Source organism: Myiozetetes cayanensis, unplaced genomic scaffold (genome assembly GCF_022539395.1).
Source record: "Myiozetetes cayanensis isolate MyiCay16 unplaced genomic scaffold, myiCay2020 scf5-8, whole genome shotgun sequence".
NCBI lineage: Eukaryota > Metazoa > Chordata > Aves > Passeriformes > Tyrannidae > Myiozetetes > Myiozetetes cayanensis.
Window position 1 is genome coordinate 68,442,914 of NW_026087742.1, and position 19,453 is coordinate 68,462,366.

General features: G+C 40.4%; 1 protein-coding gene across 3 annotated transcripts in view; it reads right to left on the reverse strand.

Annotated features, from left to right (window-relative positions):
• RBM26 (RNA binding motif protein 26) overlaps positions 1-11,627 on the reverse strand; it is a 51,858-nt gene extending 40,231 nt beyond the window's left edge. For all 3 annotated transcript variants that reach the window (XM_050333912.1, XM_050333913.1, XM_050333911.1), the window contains exon 1: positions 11,285-11,627. In XM_050333912.1, coding sequence (XP_050189869.1) covers positions 11,285-11,355 — 71 coding nt within the window. In that variant the 5' untranslated portion in view covers positions 11,356-11,627. The remainder of the gene's footprint in view (positions 1-11,284) is intronic.
• Positions 11,628-19,453: the final 7,826 nt, after the last annotated feature.

A 19,453-nucleotide genomic window follows, 5' to 3' on the forward strand; every position in this document is an offset into this window, starting at 1 on the left:
AAGCAGGCAGTAGTAGAATTTCATGCTGTAAAAGATACTAGAGATGCTAGTGGATGTACCACAGTATTCTCTATTAGTCTACATTATTTATGGGAGTTCACAGTCTACATTCCAAAAGAACCCACGCACACTGAACAAACAAAATGAAAATATATACTATTAATAAAAAAACAGACTGCACATGGACTGAAAATTCTTGAGAAATTTTTCACATCTGGTTTGCTCCATTCAGATTTAACAATTCTTTATCCAGAAGAAAATGTTGTCCAAGCACCCACTAACTCATCTTGGAAGCAGGCACAGAACCTCCCACAGTGAGAGCAGAAGGACTGCAGGGACTCTTTAACGCTACAAGCACCTGAGCACACCAGACAAGCAGATTATCAGGAAGCCCAGTGCTGAACAGTTTTCATGACAGGCCACAATGAGGGTTTTCATTTAGTACAGCGCCCAGGAGGCCCTAAGACCAGCATTTCATAACTTCTCAATCCTTGAATTTGCAAAATTACTAACTTTTTTTTACTGCTACTTCATGCAACCTCAGTGGCACTTCAGGAGATTTTCAGTACTCTCCCAGTTTCAAGCTGGGAGAAAAAATCACGCCTTGGAAAATTAGTGTGCTGTTTTCATCATAACATGAAAACGATTTTTGGGAAGGGAACTATTTTCACGTGATTATCCCCAGTTTTTCTTTGCCTTTCTATTCTCCACAAAAATCAGGAAAAAAAATTATAAGCTGAATTTTTTTTTCAATTTCCACAAATTTGGTTCTCATCTGATAATACAGTCAGCTGTCACTGCAAAAAAATCTGCTACAACTTATTTAAATGACACATGTACACTCAAAATTTAGTAGGGAAGGGGAAATAGGAAAAAAAAACAAAACAAGAAAAAAAACAAGTCATCTAGAAAGTAAAACCCCCGTTTTTAGTTACTGCAATGTACTTTAATGCTCCAGCTCCTACGGTATTCACTATATGGCAAACTCATATTCAGTTTAAAGCCATTCTTCTCTACTTAGCAGGATAGAAAATGGCAAATCTCTGGAAAGCCACCTAACCTTCAAAACACATAACAAAAAAATCCAAACCACAAATCACCACCCCCAAAGATAAACAAACAAAGAAAACAACAAAAAACCTCACAATACCCCCATTCCCCCAAAAAAACCCAAAACCTAAACAAAACCAACAACCAAAACTCCAAAACACAAACTGTTTAAAAATAATGAACAATTAGTGCTTTCACCCCTCCCTGCCCTGATGACTTTGGAAATCTTACCAGTACTGTCCACCCCAGTCTTGAATCCATCCACCAACTTCCAAAACACTCTCAAGAAAATATCCTCACTGAAAAAATACTTTTCATTACCAAAATACACGATCACCTTCTCCTGTGGCAGTATTTGTCAGCCTGAATGCAGGACAACCGCGTATGAACAACTGAAAACAACTGTACTGAATTCTACTATTATTCTTCAATGTGTGCAGAGGAATTTCTACAACAGGAAGAACTTATATGCTTTCAAGTTAAAATTCTTTCTTTATTTTGGTTATTCAACAAATTTTTTTTAAAAAATAATAACAGATTAATTACTTCAATTTGATACTAATTAAGTAATAATGAATACAATGCATTTTGTGGTAGAGTGAGATGAAGAAGATGCTTTTTTAAACCAACAGTATGATTTCATTTGGTTTTTTTACTTTTTAAAATTAAACTGCAAACAATCTTTACAGAGACATAGGCGGACTTCCTTTCTCAAGTACTGACTTAAAAAAGAAGTCTCCTCTTCCATAGCTGTTGTTCAAAGCTTGACAAAACCCACAAACAATTGATCTGTCTTCTCCACACTTCTGTGAAGGCCACGCCTGTTTCTGGAAACTGTATTTTAGATAGATCTAGCAAGGTTATAATCTGACTTTTACTCCTTTTCAAACTCCTATAAAATGCCCTTTTTCCAGATGATGCTAAAATTAAATTGCTAGAAACTTCAAGTGGTGAAAGAGAAGAGTAACTGGTCTCATGAAGTTAAAAAAAAAAAAAAAATTAAAGTTTACAAAACTGTGAATACAGGAGGTCTGCCTGAAAATTTCTGTTCTTTAGTTATTAGAGTTCTGGATTTTAATTATTTTGTTTGAGGGAGAGTTGCTTTTTTTTAAACGCAATTCCTTTCTACTTTTTCATTCAAACTGAATTCGTATGTATTGTGTATAAATTCTCCATCCACTGGTTTAGTTAAAATCTGCTGGTTTGGATTACAAGGGCCTTGAGTTCTTCTGATAAACAAGTTTTTATGTTCTCTAGTTGACAGTATTTTCTTACAGAATAGCAGCCTTTGTGTGTGAATAATACGCAATATGCTTGCTCTATCTGTGTTGTGCATATATGGATTTTTCATCCCTTTATCAGTTATTCTAAACCTCTTTGTCTTGCATTTTATGCTCTTATAGTCAACATTTTTTTGTAACAACTAATGTGAGATTAAAGAAAACAGGAAAGGCACTCATGCTGATGCCAGCAAAATATGCTGTGTAGCACAAGGATTTGTCATACACTATATACCTTACTATATTCTTGCAAATTACAAGATTGATAAAGTCCATAACTGACAACTCAGAAAAATCAGAATACCACCAACACATTTCAAATACTCTAAGCTGCACTCAAAACTAAAAATAAATTTATATTTTGATTCTAGTGCTCACTGAATGATACATATTTTCAATTGTTAAATACAGGTTTGAATCCATAGTTGAACTTGAACATGGTGTGGTACATCACAGACCTGATCAGAAATGCAATCAGTGCATTAAAAGTGTGACAGAAGTTGATCCATAACTTCATTCTTATGCTAAAATCTGGCTACCAGGAAAATGTTCCCATGCACTGAACCATGTAAAACAACATTTCCCAACTTTGACTCCTATTTCTCCATCCCCTTAACATTTTGTAGCCATGTGCTGCAAGCACTAATAAGCATCTGTAATCACATTTCTCCTCCTGTTTTTGCTTTCATGTTTTCTTTAACAAACAAACAAACACCAGCTGGCACAAATAATCTGAATTCATTTGCACTGCAGCACGTACATCCCAGTGTGTGCTACCATTAAACACCATAACATGTTTTCTTACACCCACTTTCTGAATATATATGATCATAACTAGCAATGCTAAATGTTTTTAACTCTGGTAATGCTTTTTTGCAAAGTCTGTACTCTGACTCAGAAAATACACAGTGTCTATTAAACAAGGAAGATTGCTCATGTAATCCTGTTTTAATAAACAATATTTAAGAAAGAAGAATTCTCTTGCTAGATCTCTACATGTTCATCAGAGAATTATATGGATACCTCCAACTGCTATGCAGTAGATAAAAGCTTCAAAATGCAAAGTAATATCCAATCAAGTATCTTGCTCAATCACAGGACAAAGAGTTCACAGTTGCAACAAAGCTCACAGGAAAGTTCAAAATCCTTTTTTTCTGATCTCATCCAGTTTTGCAGTCATAATATGAAATTATCATTTCAAATAAAGAAGATAAACTGGAAGAGAAAAGCTGTAGCTCTCAAAGTAACTTTATGTCTTAAATATTTTAATAATGAATATTTGAGAAGGGGAAAGTAATTTGGCTGAAAACTCACCTCTATACAGTCTTTTCTTCTCCTTTGAATTCTCCTTGCAATTCATTAAACACTTGTCAATCTATCCATTTCCAATACTCAGATTTACATATTTTAAACCAAAAAATATGTTCTGACAACACACTTTGACTTTTGTAATCACTATGCAATTACAGACATCAGCCTTAACTTAGAAGGCAGTGTATGTGGAATGCATATTAAAGGTGTTTGCAAAAAAATGTTACTGGCACAGCTGTACGTACAAAAGCCCTTATTAGTACAGAGCTTAAACTGAAAGACCTGGCTAAAAGTAACTTAAAAGGCAGATAAGCTCAGCTAAAAAAATACCTTTGTACATAAATACTGCAGAAGAACTATTTTAAAAAATAGCGAATCGAAGCATCTCACTCCTTAAGAGAGAATAAAGACCAACTTTTAATGCAGTATGCCGAGGACATATTTTGCCAGGTTAGTGCCCAAAAATGTGTTTCAGCATCACTACAGAAACATATTCAAATGAAAGACACAGCATGCTGTTTGAGTAATTTCAATGTAAAATGTATGAAAAGGGAAGGGAGATCTGAAAACCTGCTGGATTAAACATTCCACTATCAACTGAAACATTTGGGCCTGTCTCCCCAGCAGGGCTCTGAACTCTCCAGCACACAAATACTGAATATAAGGCCACTATAACTCCTGTTTGAATGCTCAGATCCACAGCAAAAAAAATCCCAAACAAAAAAACCCAACACCAAACAAAAAACCCCAAACACCCTCTCCTCAAAAAACAAAACACCACACCATGTGATGAATTCTTAAACCAAGAGAAATACCAAGAACTATAAAACATCAAGCAGACTCAAGACTGATAGTTGTGAAGTTTATAATATAGTTGAAAAACTCACATTTTTAAACAGCTTACTAACATTGCCTGTACTGCTCCTTTACCTTCCTCAAATGTTTGTTAACATGACAAAGCACAGAATGAGTAAACATATGTATTCTAGATTTCCTACATATATACAAAGCTGAAGTCTTCTAATGTATTATATAATTAGCTTAAGGAAATGTCTGATATACCTAAGCCCAGACACTTTCCTCTGAAAAAACCCACATTTCCAGTGCTGTGAAGTTCCTCGTGTTGCAATTCATTGGCCTTTTTAGCCATCAGCGGCGCTTGCAGCAAGCATGGGTAGAGTTCTTCCCAAATCTTTGTTTGTGAAGCCCAGTCATGATGATGATGAATAAGTGAACTGGTCACTTTGAACTGGAGCCTTAAAAGGGTAATTACTTCTGCTCATCTTTTAAAAAGTAGTATCTACAGTAATAATAATGGCCAGTCTTCACAAGCGAAGATCCGGGGAAGGTCTTTACACCTTCCAGACTGCGCATTGGATTTTTTAGGTGAGACACAGTGTGCGCGGAACTGAGCCCACCCTTTAATCCTAAGGTTCATCTACCGGGGCCAAGCGAGCTTGGACGGTGGCAGCGAGGTCCTCAGGACGTAGATGGGTTGCCTATGGGGCTAACGAGCTCCACCTGCCCGGGAGTGGCCCTGACCGGGAAGTATCTACAATATTTGGTGCAGATCTGGTACTATGGAGCTGTACCAAACACTAGAGAAGCCAGTTTAACAGTAGGATAATCCTTTATTTTGCTAAAAACCTCAGTGACATGACAAAACAAACTGCTGCTTACATTTTACAGTTATTAGACAACAACTCAACCATTACACAGAAAATGAATTTGACTTAAAGGTTTTGGGCAATGTAACCTAATTCCCAATTTTCTACATGTCTCTTCCATGAAAAAAATCTAGTATTCCAAAGTCTACCCTCTGGTGAAAATATCTGAAAAATGTATGCAAATTCCCCAAGGGAAACACACGAATGCAGTATTTAACTATACATTATGTAACTATTTTACAATTTGGGAGGGGAGAGGGGGCAGGGAAAGAGAAGCACTAAGGAAAAAAATTCCCATGCTGTAGCTGTAAACTGTAAACTTGATAGCTCCCAAAAAATGAACACAGTTATTCAACTTAGGTGATAAAATCTGCTTGGAGGAAGGAGAAGACTAAAGACAAAAGAGAAACTTCAAAAAAATTTCCTTGTAATGAAAACACTGCTTGTCCATTTCAGATATATTTCATCCTCTTTATTTCAAGTTAATGTAAAGACTCTCAATTGAGACTTCATTTTAGACACAGCTAGTATGCACAAACAACTTTAAGATAGTAAAAAACTACAAGGATTTTTTTATTTCAGTTTTAAAATTAATATGCAAACCAAAGAGGTGCTGCAAATCCTGAAACTAGTTCCTTGACAAATTTTAACTACCACAACACACTGAAACCTCAAAAGGATGTCTGAAGTCCTCTAGGCAGTGAATGGTCTTGCTGTAAAGGAAATTACATGCAGAAGCATATTATTTATCATACTCTGATCTGGAGAATGAATAACCTAAATTTCAGAGACTGGTTTTGTTGCCTGAAGATTAATTGCTAAAATACTGATCAGTTCCTGACATCAGTCAAAGTGGACACAGCTATGTTTAAAGGCTGAGAGAAATGCTTTGTACTTTTAGGGCTGAGTGGGTGCAGAAAGACACATACAGCGTATTGGGCAGTGCAGCTCATCTAATTTAGGCAGTTGTACCATTCTGTTGTGTTGCTACTAAAAAAAAATCTATAAAAAGCTACCACATTCAGTAAGTAAAATGAGTGACAGACTCATTCAGCAAGATCCATCTTTTATCTTGAGGCACTACTGTGGATGAGGACCACTCTTAGGATGCTCACTCGCATTAACTCTCTAACGGTACTTAATGTAACAGAAATACACTGAGGAATGCAACAGCCTCCAATGCTGCTATGTAAATTACTGATGTCGTTAAAACAGTTCTAAGTTACAGTATATTCAGATCTGACACATTCATACAGCTGCAACCAGTAACTGACAGCCTAAAATGCCACCCCCAGATTCAAGACAGCTCTTGAGAGGCAGAACAGCTGTCAGCTTGCTGGTTGTCCAACACACATTCAGTGTAGAACATAAAACTCATCACAGTATCTCATGACTTGCAGTGCAGTCAAGGGGTTCCAGTTCACTGCTGATGTTCAACTGTAAGAACAAGAAACATTTCCTGTAACAGGAATAATTTTCTCCATTGTATTTTCTGCTTTTAAGTATACCTCAAAATACCAATATTTTATTCTTACATAGTATTTTTACATAGAACTTAGCAGTACCAGCACTTTAAGCCAGGAACCTCTATTTCTAAAACATGGCAACTCTACATAAATGAAGTGAACAGACTACATAATTTCATAATGTAGAAAAATAACTAGTGTTAAAATAGCAGTGACGGGTATTATGCTTTATTTATGTTAGTTATAAATAGGTTCATGCAAAGTGTTAACACAGGAAGTGAAATGAAGAGAAACATCTATTGATTTTGAATTTCTTAGGAAGTTTCATGGGAAATGAAAGAAACTTCCTGATTGGCCAACGAGTGTTATTGCTAGGATGGTGTGAGACATGTTTGTATAAAGGAATGACAAGGCTTTCATTTTAGTTTTTCTCTATGCTCTCAATGTCCTGGATTGTTAGCATAATTCCTTACACCACTATTAAACCTTTTTTATTTGCTACCTTTCTTCAGCAACTGTGTCAAGCCAAAAAATAAGGGTTGAAAACCACGACAAACAAAAATAGAATAGTGAGTGGAGCTATAACTGAACACCAGAGAACACTGATCATTTGCCATAAAATACTCCAGTGTTAAATATATTCAAAATAGTCTTTAAACAATTTTGATTCTATTCCATCTGACGTAAGTAGTTACAACACCATGTTCACCTCAAGAATTACCCAATGCAAAAACCCTTTGCATTTCAATGAGGTATGCCTAAATACTGCATACGCGTTGTTGTAGACATTATTTCATCTTCCTCGCAAGTTTGATTTAGTAGAGGAACAAGCCTGTAAATACAGTGAAGTGGAAAAAATTAGATATAGGAGCCTTAATCAAGTTGAAAGTAAAATTCAGTGTGCCACAGAAAGATATTCATTAAATTTATTTTACACAAAGTAATTAAAACCAAGAAAATTTTCCAATGTAGAGAATTAGGGCAGGGGGGAGAACACTGAAATGTCTTAAGAGCAAAAATGTGTGAGTGCAGCACTAGTACAAAAGAGTTAGTTTTTTCACAAGTAGAGATTCAAACAAATTCAAGAAAAAAAAACAAACTGAAGAGACCTCTACTTGGAACTTTGCCAAGCCAGAACCTGATATTCCAGCAAGGACAATGTACACAGTTTATATAGTATCTGGAATGGACTTGCAAAGAAGAAACCCATCACAGTAGATATGGCTCAGTGAGTGCCTTGTTAGCACAGAAATAAGAGGTAACAGGCATATGGTTATATTCCAAGTCTACCATTATTTTCCAACACTTGATAGAAACCATGCCATCGACAAGAAAGTGTGTAAAACTAGAAACTACGCACTGCTATCTGCAAGCAACGATGACGACTGGTGACAAATGCTTTCTTTACAGAGAGTTGACTGGAGTTGAACATGCAAGATAGTTCTAGTAAAACACAGAGTAGCCACAGCACAAAAAAAAGCCTCTTCCCACTTTGTTTACACTGGTACTGCATTTACATAGCTGTATCTGCAATGGTTCTGTGTGTATATTTAGTAATTCTCTGGGCACTCAATGAAGCTGCTCAAAAAGTTATTTCCAAAAATAAAAAGCAGCCTCTCCTTGGAGAGCTGTAGAAAGTTACTAGAGACCCATCACCCCTCAAGCAGAGTTGGACTGCAAATGCTCCAACATGGTAGCATTTGTAGTTTCTGCCTCACTGCAACAAGACAAAAGTCAGATAAGGCCTCTTTGTATGGATGATCACCAAGGCTTTGCCACAGGCATTAGAGCAGTCCAAAACAAACAAACCAACCCAACAACCCACCACAAACAAAAAATTCCAATTCTTAAATCCTCCATCACCCTTCTCCTCCCTTCTTGTCTATGGACAGTTTCCCAGAGGCTCCATGTGCAAGCAGTCCAACAACCAAATGATGTCCAGTCCATACAATTATGTAACACACTTGTTTCATTACACCAAAAAGCCAGCATTTTTAAGACAGTTTAAATATAAAATGAAACAATTTTTATGGCTACTTCTATATTCTAATCTGAAACATTATGTTTCAGAAGTACATATGTTATGGCCTTTGGAATAAGCTATACATCTCGATTAAAAAATGGTAGCTGCTTGGAGAGGACAACTTGGAAAGTGCATGTTCTAACTACTCAGCTCTACATAACTATCACATAGTTACAGGTCTATGTCTGTGTGTAGAGAATTTAGTTATGTTTCTTCTTAAATGCACTTCTCCCCTTAAAACTACACAGACACCACCTCCATAATGATCTAATACAGTAGTGTCTTCCTTAGTCTAGCTACGAAATTAAGTAGCATATCTTGCAGCTCAAGGTTACAGAAAGACTTGCTAGACAAAAACAGCTGGCACCTGTTTTTGTTTCATTAACAGGAAAACACAAGTCAAAAATCATTTTTAGGCTATGGCAATACCTCCAGAGGATGAGCTCTTAGGGCCTCACTGTATCAGTACTGTATCAACAGCAGCTGCTTCTTCAGAAGTAACTTTACATACAGCCAGAAGCTATGACTGTAGGCACATTTCAGAAGCTGAGATCAGATAACTGAGATCAGAAACACCTCCAAGAGGTGTTTCCAAAATACAGTACATCTCCACCAATTCCAACATTTATTCAATAATGCAGTTACATAGGACACTGAAGAAAATTGAATGACAATTGAATCGAATAGTCCCTGATGGTTTGTTTCCTCCCAAACCTAAAAATTCAGAGACCTCCAAATCCATCAGACCAGCAAATCCCTAGCTCACCTCCTAGTTTTCGAGAACAAGAACCACATTTGATCTGCTTATAAACCACATTTAACTTAACAGAAACATGTTGGTCCTTTTAGGGAAAAAAAAAAAAAGAAAATTGCACTGATCACTGAAAATTCCAGTCAGCTGAAAATTCCAATTGCACCCTTTAACTGCTGACTATTGCTAGCAGATCTCATGGTTTCATGTTCAAACAGAGAATCTTGGAACAGCCCAAGTCTGTTCCAAGCCTCTTAACCAGCACACTCTAAAATACTGACATCAAACTGATGATTGCCATAATCATGCAAGAAAGTATCCAGAGACTAACAGTCAGTATTATGCAGCAGAGGACTAGCTGGATCTACTATCCCAGAACACAACATGCTCTGTTATTCAAATATTACATTACATTGACCCAAGAGGAAGAGTAATTCACCTTACCAAGACTACACCTTTACAGGATGATGCTCTTTTATTCCCCCAAAATAAAAATCTTAACAGTCAAACCTCTTATTACAAAGACACTCAATGCAATTTGCTGCAGGCAAAGTCCACTGAAATTAAGTTTTAACATTCATCTATTTCAGTGTGGTCTGGATGAGGCCCTATGAAAACAAAAGAACACCAGCAACCCAAAAAGCACCCAAACAAACAAATAAAAAACAACCCAAGCAAAACTCTTCTAAAAATATCACAGCATTTTACAACTTTTTCAAGTTACTTTAGCATAAGCCATATAAACTATACCTGTACATACATATACTTAACTAATGGCTATGGCACAAAGTAGACTTCCCCCCTCCCCCCATTTAAACTTATCAGAGTAAAACCGAATGTGGGAAAACACCTCAGAGCGAAAGTTAACAGCAGAATGAATTTAGAAGTTCTAATTCATTTGACTTAAATCAAACTCCAGCAATTTTAGACACGTTAAAGTAGCAGTTAAAGTGACAAAACAATTGAATGCTTTAATCTGAAACGTCTACAGACACTATGCTTGCAGAAGAAGAAACCTTTACGTTTAAGTTCACGCCTCAGTTCAACCAAAATATCATCCAGAGAAGGAAGACGCAGACTATTTGCAGAGGAGCCCCACTTACTCACATGAATGTTATGCTTAGAGGCCACGCGGGTATTCACAAATAGCCAAATTATCCTCTGGAGTTCCTACTCCCAAGCTCTCTTATGATGCAATTTTTATTTGGGGGCAGGGAAAACAAGAGAGCGCCAAATACTCAAAACAACAGACAACGATGTGCGAGGACTCTACACCAAATAGTAGCGGGAATATCCCAGCATCCTGCAGGACGTCCCAGTGGCACCTGAGCTGTCTCGGTGCAGGTCCCCGGCCAGGGGGCGGGTCGTGGTTATTACAGTCGCCTCTGCCGGGGCTGAGGGGGCACAGCGAGCCCAACACACACACACACAGCGTCTCACGCTTCCCCTGGGCTACAAAGGGAAGCAGGAACGCGGTCGCTAGGGGGGGGAAATGCATCCTCCGTAGGGAGACGGTCCTACCTCCCGGCCGAGGACGGCGACGGGAGAGCGGGAGAGCGGCGCAGCCCCGCGCGGAAGGGGCCGGGGGAGAAGGGCGCTGGGGGGGGGACCATCCCGGGGCGTCCTCAAGGGACCCTCCGGCACCGCCTTCCCCTCCCCAGCGGGTTCCTGTCTTTTGCGAAGGGCAGGTTTATTTCGAGGGAGCGGGAGGGGGAGGAAGGGTCGCGGTTACTCACATGGGCTCCAAGGTTTTGCTGAGCCAGGATTTCAGCGCCTCGAAGTTTTCTATGATCATTTTAACCACCATCCAGAGCGGCCCGGGCCCCCCACCTCCCCGCCAGCAGCAGCACCAGCACCGGCGGCGGGGTCCGCGCCGCCCCGCCGCCCGGCACCCCGGCTCACGCCGCGCCTCCCCGCACCCCCCGCCGAGGCCGCGGCCGCCTCCCGGTCCGGCAGAGCCGCCTGGCAGGGGCCGGAGGCCCAGCGACAGCGAGGGGGCGGAACCACACCAGCGGCGGCTGCTCCCCGCGGGCCCCGCGCTCGCCGCTCCTCCGCCAGGGAGCGCGCCCGGCCGCTGCGCGGGTGTCCCCCGCCGGAGGGCGGCGCGGCTGAGGGCGGTGGGCGTGCGGAGCGGGCCGGAGCGGGCCGGGACAGGACGGGCCGGAGCGGCCCCCGCGGTGCCGGAGCCGCAGCGCCCGACGGAGCGAGCGCAGAGCGAACAGGTAAGATGGCGGCACCGCGCTGTCGCGAGAACCAGGAGTCTCGCGAGGGCGGGCGGCGCGCGGGGTCTGTCGGGAGGCGGGGCTGGGCCGGAAAGGGGGGGCTGGGAAGGGGGGCGGTCTCGGTGCCGTCCGTAGTGAGGTGTCTGTGGGTGTGCGAGTGGACGGAACGGTGCTCCACTGCCAAAAGAACAATAAAAATACACTATGTTTTACCGGCTCGTGTCTGGGATGCGCATGTGCTGTTTTTGTTTTCTTGCAAGCCCTCATTGCTTATGTGGTCACAGAATCACAGGATGGTTCAGGTTGGAAGGGAACACAGCGGGTTGTCTGGTCCAACCTCCTGCTCAAGCAGGATCAGCCTAGAGCCCATTGCACAGGAATCTGTCCAGAGGTTCCTGAATATCTCCCATGAGGGAGACTCCACAACCTCTCTGGGCAGTCTGTTACAGTGCATGGTCACCTGTACAGTAAAGAAGTTCATCCTCATGTTAAGGTGGAACTTCCTGTTCATCTGTTCCCGCCCATTGCTTCTAGTCCTATTGCTTGGCACCACCGAGAAGAGCCTGGTTCCATCCTCTCGAAACCCTCCCTTCAGATACTTAGAAGCAGTGATGAGGTCCCTTCTCAGTTGTGTCTTCTCGAGGCTGAATAGGCCCAGCTCCCTCATCCTTTCCTCACAAGAGAGATGTTCCAATCCCTTAATCATCTTTGTAGCCCTCTGCTGGACCTGCTCCAGGAGCTCCATGTCTCTCTTGTGCTGAAGAGCCCAGAGCTGGACACAGCACTCCAGATGTGGCATCGCCAAGGCTGAGTAGAGGGGCAGGATTACCTCCCTCAATGTGCTGGCAAAGCTCTTCCTAATGCAGTCCAGGATACCATTGGTCTTATTGAACACAAGGACACGGTGCCTTCCTGCAATGGGAGAGTGGCCCCCCAGCCTCCTGGGTAACTGGGGGAGTTGCTGCTGTAGGGAACTGGACCCTTCACAATCCAAAAGGGAGGCACAGCCAGTCCTCCCCCATTATTGTTGGCAGCGAAGTCCCGTGTCTTCCTGATGTGAGGGTCCCAGTTTCATACTCTGCTGCTTTCACTGGTACCCAGAGCTAACTGAGTGCTGTAAGAAAACATCCCCAGTGAATTTACCTCGGTTTGTTTGGTGGACTTCTGAAAGACCTGCATCGCACCTGAGCTCCTGAGCCAGACATTCTACATAGGCAGGGAACAGAGGCAAGTATTTAAGGAAATCATTCACTGCCTTTCTTGGGGCAGAGTGGATTACTCTCAAGCTGCCTGCCTGGTGTTCTCAGAGGAGAGGAACTTCAGGTAATTCACTTAGATTATATAGCAGCCATGGTCTTGGCTGACCTGTCAATTTATGAGCATTCTGAAGTCCAACCATTGTCACGCCGTTTCAGGATAACAGCAGAAGGAGACCAAGGGAACAGGGATGAAGGCAAGAAGTCGTGTTTGGATATAAGGTAGGATACCTGCCTGTTCTTTGGGCATTGGAACTCTTTCAAGGTCTCTCTCTGGCTTCATCCTGCCCACAGAAACCCACCATGCACCACTAGTATTTACTGCTGCTTGAAAAAGCTCAACTTTGCTGCATCTGAAATGGAGCAAGGGTCATTGGTAACTATGACCCTTATTTCCAATTTTCCATGTCCCCAAGAGCCACTTGACCTCAGCAGAGAGTCTGCCAAGCAATCCAGTATCAGAGATAGCTAAATGAGAGCTGGAGGGGGCTAAGGATGCCTGCACATAATTATTTGTAGCAAGTAGTGCATCAGTCCACTAGCATCCATGTAACTACCTTCAATCCCTGAATATACAACAGGCAACAAGAAAACACATCCTCTAAGACTTCCTCATATAAATGTGTGGATATAATCACAGCAAGAGCTTTTCTGTGTTTGATATTTTATTTTCTATACTGCTTTTCATCCATTCAGAAGCACAAAGCTGTAAGCAAATTAAATTTGTGATCACTAAAACGTTTTCACAAATACATTTTATGCAGTGGATAAGAATTGTCTGCATGTGGTAATTTTTGAACATTTCTGTCTTTATAGAAGTGTGCTGTTAGCACAGTTGTGTGGTGATATTCAGAGTAACTGAAATAAATAAACAAATAAATAAATAAATAAATGCTGATATTCCCAGTTCTTGAGTTTCCAGACATGAAATCTTAAAAGCCTTATAAATATTTACATCCCACATCTTCAGAAGTGACTGCAATGTTTTGTAGCATTTTTCGAGTGAGGTTCATTTAATTTCATTTCACAGTTGGAATTAGAGGAGTACAAAATAAAACCATTTATTGTATCTGAGGAAATAATTTCCTCTGAAGTATAAAGTCGCTTCTCTGCATTAGGTGGCTTCTATTTAAGACACAACTTCTTTAGGTTCTTAATAACAGTTTTTAAAACACACAAGAAAAGGAACAGTCTTTACTTAAATCAAAATGTACTCACACATGACATTAACTGAAATAAAATCATGAAGATCATGTTTCATTTAATGCAACATAATGGAGAATATGTGCAAAGGGTCTAAGTAATTATTAACTTCTACAACCCTGAGATTACCTCAGTTGGTTAGAGCATGGTGCTAATAATGCCAGGGTTGTGGGCTTGGTCCCCATATGGGCTATTTCAGTTAAGAGTTGGACCGATGATCCTTGTGGGTCCCTTCCAGCTCACAATATTCTGTGCTTCTGTGATTGTCATATTTCTGTGAGACAAATAAGTATCTATTTCTCTTGTAGCTGTTCAATGTAAAACTCAAAAACTGTCCAGGGGAAAATAAAACAGATCCTAGATTTTATCCCTACCTGTACAATTAAAGCTCTGAAGAAGATAACAAAGATAAAAAATGGATCTTTGAAAAGATTAGAAAGCAACAAAATAAGAACTGAACACACTTCCTCAGGTTTCAACAATTTGATGCCTTCACTTAAAAAATCAGTTCCAGCTGAAAAATGATAGTGATATTCTGTATCATGGGATGATCTATGGATATCAAACATTCCATAAGAACTAAGTAACTAAATAATAGAAATTTCAAAACTACAAAAATAGACATATATATTCTGTGGATTAATATAACAAGTGCATTTTAACATCAATAAATTAAAATATAAATAAATTGTTTTGTAAATAAAGTAATACAAATCTAATTCTCTTATTTATTCAGGCATCACAGTTACAGATTCCTAACAGCCCTTTCGGTTTATGAAAACTTTACTGAGTTCTTTAGAGTAGGATGGATGTTTTCACATATAACTCCCAAAGTTCATAGGTTTGGTGTGCACTTAATTTGCAGTAATCTTATCTAACTCAGTGTAGTGACCTTTGATGTCTAAAAACAATGGGTTGTACTTATCCACATTTTTATTGTATCACCTGCTCACGTGAGTGCTGAATGTGGCCAGCAAAGTGGGAGATATTGATCCTTCCTACATTTCTTGAGATTTTATTTTCACTGAATCCTCTGTAAAGGCACTGTACTTGTGCTCATAAACAATCTTTGTCAATTTGCAATTTTCTTTGTAAAGCTGCAGTTTTCCAGTGTTAAAGATTTTTCTTTGAAAGATGACATTGTATTTAATGTCCCTGGATGTCTTTTTAACTCAGATTTGTCCCTTCAATTTTTTTTTTTTAATGCATGAAGTAGTTGTAGAAGAGAGTAACTTTTAGGCACTTTCATCTTTTTGCCAAACCTATCCTACCTTCATCACTCAGTGTTTATGTCATACAGGAAGAAAGGTTAATTATTCTTCTTTTTTGTTTGTTTGCTTTGGATGTTGGATTTTTGATTTTAAGTGAGTTTAATTTTATTTTGAAGCTGCCAGATTGGTCTATGGCATTATGAAATTCATCGATCTATCCTTCTAACGCTTCACCTTTCTATTTAGGAAAATGTGATTGCATTTGAAATTGGATTTAAACATTCATCTCTGATTGGAGATTTTCTTCCTGTGTTAAATGTGATTCTGGTTGGGCACAGTGGATATAATACATCAGTTCCAGACTTGAGGCTCTTAGTGTCTACCAGGAAAAGCATTTAAGCATTATAGACCTCAGTGGATGATGTGGACATAGAGGGCTCCATGTCCTTGCAGCATCCCACAGTCCCTAGCATCAACACACTGGCTAAAACAGCAGGGCGGAGAAACTGGAGGGCATCAGGATGGATTGATGGAACAAAAACATTCCTGTATGTTGTTCAGATTTTTTGTTTGTGCTTTCATAGAGTTTTGGGGTTTGCTATTAGTTGCTATTTAGACATGTATGGACACTCATCTGTAGATGTACTGCCTTTGCTCTGTGTAAAAGGGTCAAATGATATTCCTCCTGATACTCCTTGACTAGTCTATAGTGAGTGTCACCTCAGAAGGCATCAGTATGAGTTTTGAGGATCATGTCACAGAATTGATCCTCTCCCCCAAGACCTGAATAATCACCCTTCCATCCTTCACAGTGTAGCAAATGTCTATCAGTTCTTGAAAGTGGAGACATTTCTGCCTTTCCCCGTAAATACACCTACTAAATAAAAAATATAATAATGGCCAGTCTTCGCGTGCGAAGATCCGGGGAAGGTCTTTCCACCTTCCAGCCTGCGCATTGGATTTTTTTTTTAGGTGAGACACAGTGTGCGCGGAACTGAGCCCACCCTTTAATCCTAAGGTTCATCTGCCGGGGCCAAGCGAGTTTGGACGGTGGCAGCGAGGTCCTTAGGACGTAGGTGGGTTGCCTTTAAGGGCTAACGAGCCCCACCTGCCCGGGAGTGGCCCTGACCGGGAATCGAACCCGGGTCTCCGCGGTGATAGCGCGGCGCCTTTACCACTAGACCACCAGGGGCTCCACTTATACACCTACTGGTAAATAGGTAATAGGTAAATACACCTACTGGTGCTTCCACAGAGTGGCAGGTCAGCTTTCTATTACACTTACTTGACTGTGCCCCAAAAAGATCAATGTTTATGTGAATGTTTAGTCCTTTGCTTTTTTATCGTTGATGCCTACATAGTGAATTGAATCAAACAGAGCCATTGCCACTTAATAAACAGGGCCTTTAAAAGCTCTCAGAGCAGATGGTCTGTAAGATGTCAGTGTCTTCCATTAATCTTGAAACCACAAAAATTTAAGTATTAAATAAGCTGTGGGCATTTGGCAGCTTTCCTTGTCCATAGTCTTTCTATACAACAGACCTAAACTTTGGGATTATGTATCTCTTCTGCTTTCTCTTGCTGCAGGAAGCAGATAGGTGACATAGCTGGAGAAAAGGGCTTGACATGGCCCTGCTTGAGCAGGGTTGACCTCCAGATGATCAGATGACCTTCAGAGATCCCTTCCAACCTCAAGCGTGCCACAGTTCTGTGAAAGGCTTTGTGAAGAGTGTCTCAAAGCCACAAGTGTTTGAAGTTTTTGGAGCTGATGCATGTAGCATTTAGCTTGAGATTGCAAGTCATAGAATTGAGCACTGCTTTTTTGAAATTACCTAACAGTTGTTCAACAGGTTTTCTTGAAAGCCAAAGTCATAACAAGTTGTTACAGTCAAAAGTCAAACATACAACCTCTGTGGTTTTAATTATTGTTTAACTATAGAGACCAATAGTGCATATTTAGTGGGTATTAAACAGAATACATCACACTTCTGATGTATAGCACACACTATGCTAAATCCGTATCATGTATCTCTAAATGGCCTTGTGTTCTGAAAAGTAGAAAGGGTCAGTTTTGTAATTCAAGATGCTGGTGTTGTAGAACCTCATTAATTTGTACTGATGCAAGGATAGCTTGTTGTGTACTTGCTCATTAAGCTGTATTAACACAGGGGCAGGATTGCTCCACTTTGCCAATGGCAGCAAAATTGAGCTTAGTCCCTGCTTGTGACTATGGGAAGGATGACTTGAAAAGGACCCAACTGTAATTAACACTTCCTCTTCTTCCCAGATTGTGGTAGAGCAGGAAAGGAAGGACATAGCTCATAACTCTGCCCCTATGACACACACCAACCAGCAGAACTTCATCTTCCAGAAATCTTCTTAAGGCAGTCAGCAGCTACCATCCGTGTCATTATGGTTTGCACGAGTAAACGATTACAGGGCAGAGCCACACCTGAATTTGTACCTGCATGTGGGGTAAGCGGCTGCCCACGTTCCCCGATTCCCCCGGGCAAATCGCTGTGAAGGGGATGGCTGAGCCAGACTGGAGGCAACCATGATGCTGCTGATGGTGCTGCGGTCTCAGCTTTCATATCATGAAGCACATGTGCTGTGTGTGGGATTTACTGCTAGGGAAGAGAGTCTGGCTTCGTAGTAATTAACTCAGTCCATCCCAAATGTTATTTTCAAAGTCCTGTCAACTGTATGTCTTACACGCCACCTAATGCCTTGTTCCATTTTTGGTCACAAGCGTACAGTTTTGGGCCACATTGCACAGCATGTGGACAGTTGATTCCTGGAGTGGCAGATTTGGGGTTGCTGCTGTCTAGTGTATTTTGCTTTGCAAATCCTACACAGGAATAGAAGACATGGTACCCTTTCCATTTCAGATGTTAATAATACAAAAACCACAGGAGGAAGAAAGCAGGGTCTTGATTTTGCCCTTCCTGCTACCCCGTATGCCCAGACCACCTTCCTGTTGAAAAAGGGTAGAGGAGAATTGCTTTGTTGAGGTTTTGTGCAGGGTACACCGTGCTGGAGATAAGGCACTCCTGAGCCACAGTATGAACCTCCTTTTTCTCCAAGATGGCTCAGCTATCTAAGATCATAATCAAAATCATAGTAAATGAAGAATACAATAAGCACAAGAATTAACTTTATCCACTTATCTTGAAACCACTAATTTAGTTTTAATTATAAATAAATATTTTTTCAGTTAAAACTGAATGCCAGCCATGTTAAAGACTGCTCTGACTAACCCAGCACGGGTAGCGTGGTACTACAGATGTAAGAGCTCCATGTTGGATGTAGTAGAAACACTGCAAAGCATTTTAAAGGATACCTTCTGTAATATTTGAGGTGAAAGCTGTATTGTTGGCGCTATTCTTCTTCACAATAGACTATAGAGAATCATGTACGGTGAAGCAACAAATTCTTGGTTCTACGAGTTCTTCCTACAGAAATATACAAATCAATTACTCCTGAGAGGATGAGGCTATTTATTTTTTATTCCTGTTACTGTTTGGTTTTGAGGGTGTTACGGAGTTTACAATTACACATTTAGAAAGGCTCTAATTTTAGCATTAAAAAGTTGATTTAGATCTTCTTTGTGAGCAACTTATTAGCTAAACTACTAAAGTTTTCAGATTTCCCACCAGGGAGATAAGGATTTCTATAACTGAATGTATTCTTAAAAATTATTGCAGTATTACATATATTGCAAAAAGTGCTGTTGTCCATTGTGGAAGGCATTTTTGTATTTTTCAACTGTCAGGTCTTGGAAAAAAGCTTTCAGGAAGCTTGGAGATAAAATATTTTTAAACTACTTTGATTTCCATTTGAAGCAACTTTTAATTTTAATTTTTGTCTTTGAGGACTCTGAAATAGCATGGTGCTTTACACTCCTGTTCTTTCTGTTCTTCACAGGCCTCAGCTCTGATGTCAGCCTGGTTAGGATTTGCTCAAGTCAATGTTGTTGTGGAACCAGTAGAGGGAGCACAACATTGCCGCTTCTT